The sequence below is a fragment of the Drosophila kikkawai genome, chromosome 3R (assembly GCF_030179895.1).
Source record: "Drosophila kikkawai strain 14028-0561.14 chromosome 3R, DkikHiC1v2, whole genome shotgun sequence".
In the NCBI taxonomy this organism is placed as follows: domain Eukaryota; kingdom Metazoa; phylum Arthropoda; class Insecta; order Diptera; family Drosophilidae; genus Drosophila; species Drosophila kikkawai.
Window position 1 is genome coordinate 37,158,123 of NC_091731.1, and position 6,048 is coordinate 37,164,170.

The window sequence follows — 6,048 nt, forward strand, 5'->3', positions numbered from 1 at the left end:
CTCAGCCACTGCGTATGCAAATCGTCATCGGTTTACTGTTGTCATAACAATTCCATTAACAAGGCCTGTCTGTCTGTTCTGTCTGTGTCTGGGCCATATTTATGAGCTTAGGAAATTGAATTGAATTATTTGCAGAGCCACAAAAAAGGAGACCCTTTAATGCACAACATGTCGATGTTATCAGTGGGTTAAATAGATTGGATTGGCCGGGGTTTCCTTTCCTTTCAGCTAAATAATCAAAATACATATATTTCGGTAAAAAGCCCCAAAAACCGCACAAATGCAATGTGTCGTCTGGTCTGGTCGACGCCACACGCACCATCGAGCATAATAAATCCGATTCGCAGCCTCTGAAAATCCAGCACGGTTCACAGAGTTAAATTAACACCCACCAGTGTGGTCCTGTTTCAGTCTGGTTGTTAAAACTCCGAGTTTTTCTTGGTTTTTCGACATTTAGTTTTTATTTTTCGCTGTAAATTTTCATTCGACACAAAATGAAAACGTGGAAACTTGAGTATAACTATTCATACTATTCAATTTCGTTTTAAATTACATAATATTAAACTAGATGCTTGCTTGCCATTTAATTTTCTCTCGGCCTTAGTTAGTTCCCTCTTTGTTTGCTTGCTGTTTCTGGTTTTAGTTTTGTTTTTGTCTATTTTGGTGTTTTTTTACACAAATCAGGGATACGGAGAAGGAGAAGGAGGAGCAGGAGAGCGAGTGGAAAAGGGAAAATGCACAGAAATGCAACGATAATACAGCAAAAGTACGTATAAAGAGTTGACTAAAACGAACCGCGTAAACTATTCAATTAAATTAGAGACTTGCACTAGAGAAGCTTGGTTAGCAACTAAATTTAAAGTGTGTGTTTGTGTTCTTTCCTCTCTCTGTGTGGGGTAGTGCTGCGCGTGTGTGAGGGAAATGCTGTGGCTGGTGACTTCTGGTTGTTTGGTTTTTGTATTTTTGCCAGCATTTCGTTGATGTTTTGCTGCCGCTGGCAGTTTGGAATTGGATTAAGTTTCGATAGACTTTTTGTATATTTATTTGAGGGGATGCCCCGCATTACTCCTTGCGCGCCTGACGCTTGCGAGCTTTCGTGGTAGTTTCCTGGTTTAAAAAGAGTAATTTAAAGTCAAGTTAAATCAAAATTAATTAATAATCCAACCCACCTCAGTCTGTGCGGGCTCTTCATTGCTCTCCTCCGGCTTGGTCACCTCCACATTATCATCTAAATCAGACTTTTTGTTCTTCTTCTTCGGACTAGCGGACAGCGGCGTGCTCTCCTTGCTGGAATCACCGGCAGCCCGATCGCTGCCTTCCTCTAAATCCTCCTCAGCCACTAACTCGGGCTCTTCCTCATCATCGGGCTGCAGTTCGTCGGACTTCTTGGCCTGTGCGGCGGCCTTCTTGGCAGCCGAGTCCTACACACACATACAGAAACACAGATTAAAAAACCTCAAGACTTTAAGCCGAGTTAAGCTTTGATCAAGCCACATTTACCTGACTCTTGGCCGAACCAAATCTAAGGTAAATGGTGATGGCAACCAATGCCACTATGGCCACCAGGCCAATGCCCCAGATCGAGGGATAGGCCTTGGCTAGCTCCACTACCTTATTCACGAATGAGTCCTACACGAAATGGGGAAAAGCCAAAGAGATAGCAATAGCAATTACAAGTGCAAAAGTGCGTGAGAGTGTGACTGTGTAGCTGTGGTTTGTTCCAAATTCTAAATTATAAATCGAAAGACTAGCACCTCTTTGGCGCGTCTGTACAGATAAAAGACGTAGCAGCTGGCCGGAATGAGCAGGTACAGGAAGTACAAAGCCCACCAGCCGGGCTTGTAGTTCATGCGGCGCATCAGGCGGTGCCAGAAGGTTTTCTTTTTGGCAGCAATCAAAACGTTTTCTTTAAGTGTCTCTGTGTGGTTTTTGGGGGAAAGAAAGAAGAGTCTTAAGGTTGAGACATTAACTCACCGATTCGCGATCTATATAGCGGCGCTTGATGTCAAAGCTATTGGCGGCAAAGTCACGGGCCACATCCACGTCGTCCGTGATGATGAGATTGTCGAAAAGAATGTCGCTGGACATGGACCAGAGTTCCAGGCCAACAGCGCTCTAAAAGGGGGAGAAAAGGATACGCAATTAATATATGGAAAGGATATTTAAAAGTCAAAGAAGTCTCTAAGGAGTTCCCCTTACAATTGGCGTCATTTGGAACGGCTTCAGATCCTCAAAGAAATCCGGATTGGCTATCTTCTTGGGCGCCCACTTGCCCTGATAATTCGGGTTCTCGATCATCGGTGCCCGCCACTTGCCCTTGTAGTTGGGATTGGGTATAAGCGGTGCCTTCCACTTGCCACAGCCGGCGGCCTTTTCGCACACGGGATTATCCACCAGCGGTGCCTCCCATTCGCCATCGATTTCGGCATCCCAATCCTCTGGTTTGCTGGCAGTCGGGTCAAAGATCATGTCGGGCTCCTCCTCCAGCCAACCATCGGGCATGACGGCATCGGCATCGGGCAGCTGTGGCGGTGCATCTTCATCCCAATCATCGGGCTTCTGGGCCGTGGGATCTGGAATCTTCTCACGCTCATCCCACGACTCGGGCTTCTTGTCATTGGGATCATCGATCTCCGCTGGCGGATTGACAGCTGGCTTGAAATCGGTCAGCAACGAGCCCTCGTTGATGATCTTGTGATCCACGCGAATCTCGAAGCTGTTGTCCGGGCGCACCACCAGCTGATACAGATGGGGCAGCTTGTCCTTGAAGGGTTCTTCCAAGCGGTTCCTAGAAAGAGGAATGACCGTAGGAGAGGTTGTTAAGTAATATAAATAGAAGCCTTATCAGCCGGCAGATACTGCAGAAAATCAGCTGGAGTCATGAGAGGGGACAAGAGTCCACCACACGTAGCCTTCTGTTATCAAGTATTACGTTACGTTTGGCCAAACATTAATACAAATTATGAATCAGCTTTCAGGTGGCTAGACAATAGAGCAATTGCATTGTTCTTTTGTCAAGTTCCAAGCCAAAGGCCAGCATGCCTTAACTCCAAACCTTTGACTGCCACTGTTATTTTTGTGAAATTTAAATTTAAGCAATTTGAAACGCTCGGAAACGACACTCACTTGGGCTTGTTGCAGTGCTTCTCGGTGATGGTGCCATTAATTGGATTGACATGCCGGAATATGAAGTGCATTTTCACATCGTTGCCGCACTTGTCCGGTCCGAACATGATGGTGTAGGGTGTCTTGTCATTGAACTACGAAATGAAAACCAAAAAAACATTAGATTTTTGGGGGTTGTTTCGTGGTTCATGAGGGCATTGCCCTTCTCCCGCACACACTACTACTTACGGCCGTCAGCTGCTCGGTGTCTTTGCCGGCGGAAAGGAGCTTTAAATACGAGCCGCCGCACTCCTGACCCTCCTAGAAAATGAAAGCGAAAGCGGAATTGGGTCAGTAAGCGGGTATTAATTGGATTTGCCCAGCCGCGCCGGCTGATGCAATAGACGAACCTGCAACGTGACCTCGTACTGAACCACCAGCGGCTTGTCTTGCTTGAAATCAAAGGGCTGACGCAGCGGCGCTGAGATGGCCGCGTGCTTGGCCTTTGACTTGAGCACCAGGCCCAGATCATTGGCCCAAACAATGCGCTGCGGCGACTCCCAGTTCCACAGGCCATCGTATTTCGAGATCTCCTCCGCAATGTCGTCCTTCTTGGCCTGCGACAGCACCCACTTCTTGCGGGAGGCCTCCACGTCGTCAAAGTGGTCAGCGAAATGGAATTTCTTGGCATCAATCACTGGACTCTCATAGGCCAGCTTCTCCTCGCCGTTTTCATCTGTGCCGGCGGGCAGCTCCTCCTGGGGAAAAGATTCGTATGTGGAAGCATTAGATAAGGTGCGATAAAACCCGAAAGAGAACACGCGGTTGTCAGTGATAAAGCGGAAGAGAGAGAGAGAGAGACAAGTGGCAGACGTGGATTTCGGCCTCGGAGAAGTTACTATGGAGGGCGGAGTAGTAGTAGCTTTTTTAAGAATTTAACTTGATTTTTAATTATCAAAATTTCTTTAATTTTATATAATAAATAACACATTTTCTACAATTTATGTTTAATTAATGGATTTCCGCCTCTGAAAAGTTACTATGGAGGGCGGAATATTAGCAGCCCAACCTAATAGTAATAATAATTAATAATTAAAATCAATAATTATTATTATTATTCCCAGTTTAACAACTTGAGAATTCTTGCTAAACTCTTATAATCCCTTGTAAAATGCTTCTCCCAGCACCGCCCCTATTATCTTGCCCCCGAGTGTGTGTAAACACAGTTTTCACTCGCACTAATCCCACTGAAAAACTCACATGCTAATTTTTTGGGTCATAAAAATCGAAAAGCCGGCCGCTCTGCCCCCCTCACCGCACCCCGCGCTAGCCCCACTCAACCACCCGCTGCTCAACACATCAGCGTGCTGTTCTAGTCGCTTCCACACTGACGTGTACTTTTTTCTCGTGTTTTTTTCTTGCTTTTGGATAGCAACTCACCTGAACATCTTCCACAAAGCCATCCTCGAAGTCATCGGAGTCAGTGGCTGGCTCGGCGGCGGCCGCTTGGCGGGATGCTGCAATTAGCAGCAGTGCGCTGGCGAACAGCAACGCCAGCGTCGCCCCTCGGCCCAGTTTCCGTTTCATTTTCCTCACCGAATTTTCCTCGATTTCCTTCCTTGCAGCTGCGTTGTTCCCGTTTTCTTTCTCTCGGGCGCTCTTCTTCTTCTTCGTCGGCTTGCTAATCGCACGGAAAGCAAGAGGAGGCGAAGGAGGCGGCGGCGGTGGGCAGTTGGGCTGCTTTTTACCAGTTGCCGCGTTCTGTTGCACGCTCTGCGGCGGAATAATAACGAGAATCGAGAATCTGGCACGACGAACAACTAATTGTAATTAAATTATACATGTAAATTATACATTTTCTGTCTCTCGCTGCCTACTCGGTTCGGTGTTGGAAAATATATCGAGCTATCGGTATATCGATATTTATGCCTTTTTTGATAAGAAAATAAATGCTGATATCGGGTGGCTTTTGTGGCCCAAATAAAGTTGCAAAACTTATTTTTATATTATTTATATGTTTATTATTGTACAGATAATTCTATAAGAAGCTTTGTTTCATTGAAACTATATTTTATTTGTATTTTATTTCACGCGTTAGGACCGGCTAAAAATGTTCCTAAAAAAAGAGCAAAACGCCTGCGTTGACAGGGTTGTTTAACGTGCAAGTGGCGGGAAATTTGAACGCAGGAATAGAAAGTTAGCTTTGTGGGTAATATTTTCACGGAAGAAGCATACAAATTATTATCTATTTGTTTGTTTTTAAACTTAAATTCAAAATAAGGCTCGATGTTACTAAAAATTGTACATTTTCAAATTAAATAAAGGAAAAGGTGAGATATGTATATTTGGGTATCTTTGAATTGTTATAAGGACATCAAATGATCTTTAAACCTGTAAAATATACCAATTAAAATGTAAATAAATGTTAAAAATTTATGCTTTTTTTACTATTTGTTTACATATTAATTAGTATATTTTTTAAACACTTTCTAAATCGATTCAAAAACAATTAACTAAATAATCTAGAATCTAGATTCTTTACACCTGCCTGTAGTCCTGCAATTAGGTCCTCCAATCGAAGGCGCCCACACCCTCGCACCTGTGAATATTAATATTTGTGCAAAGTGCCATTCCATTGAAATATTTCCGCACATTTGTTAGTCGGACATATCTGATGCGGATTCAAACTGTAAACTTGCATGTTGGCAATTATTTTAAAAGCCCCCGGCTGGCTCAATTAATGCTCCAACACGGCGGCTGCCTAAGCCCCGCAATAAACTTGATGGCTCGCAGCTCGCCAAAGTTTCCCCAAACCGCTCCACCGTTCTACTTTCCGCCTTTCCGTGTAAAATAATGCGGCATGCATTTGAGCATAAAATTATAATAAAAATTCCTGGCTTATTGGAGAGAGTGTGTGTTGGTTTGTCTGCGTGGGAAGGTTGA

The 6,048-nt window shown here is 44.5% G+C and overlaps 1 protein-coding gene across 2 annotated transcripts; it reads right to left on the bottom strand.

The window, feature by feature from the left end:
- Nucleotides 1-432: 432 nt before the first annotated feature.
- Nucleotides 433-4,972, bottom strand: Cnx99A (Calnexin 99A). 2 transcript variants are annotated; one of them, XM_017168255.3, is made up of 9 exons: nt 4,546-4,967; nt 3,516-3,863; nt 3,355-3,426; nt 3,127-3,260; nt 2,200-2,788; nt 1,975-2,115; nt 1,501-1,629; nt 1,170-1,421; nt 433-1,107 (listed from the first exon to the last, which is right to left on the bottom strand). In XM_017168255.3, the coding sequence occupies exons 1-9, from the start codon at nt 4,690-4,692 to the stop codon at nt 1,063-1,065; spliced, it is 1,857 nt and encodes a 618-aa protein (XP_017023744.1). In that variant the 5' UTR covers nt 4,693-4,967; the 3' UTR covers nt 433-1,062. The 2 variants fall into 2 exon arrangements, with proteins under 2 accessions (XP_017023744.1, XP_041632956.2); XM_041777022.2 differs by lacking the exons at nt 433-1,107; nt 1,170-1,421; nt 1,501-1,629 and adding an exon at nt 1,713-1,880 and having other exon boundaries at nt 4,546-4,972.
- Nucleotides 4,973-6,048: the final 1,076 nt, after the last annotated feature.

Coding starts and splice junctions, on each gene's coding strand:
- Cnx99A (XM_017168255.3), bottom strand. CDS start 4,692: ATGAAACGGAAACTGGGCCGAGGGGCGACGCTGGCGTTGCTGTTCGCC. Junction 3,261..3,354: donor ACACCGAGCAGCTGACGGCC/GTAAGTAGTAGT, acceptor TTCATTTCGTAG/TTCAATGACAAGACACCCTA. Junction 2,789..3,126: donor AAGCACTGCAACAAGCCCAA/GTGAGTGTCGTT, acceptor TCCTCTTTCTAG/GAACCGCTTGGAAGAACCCT.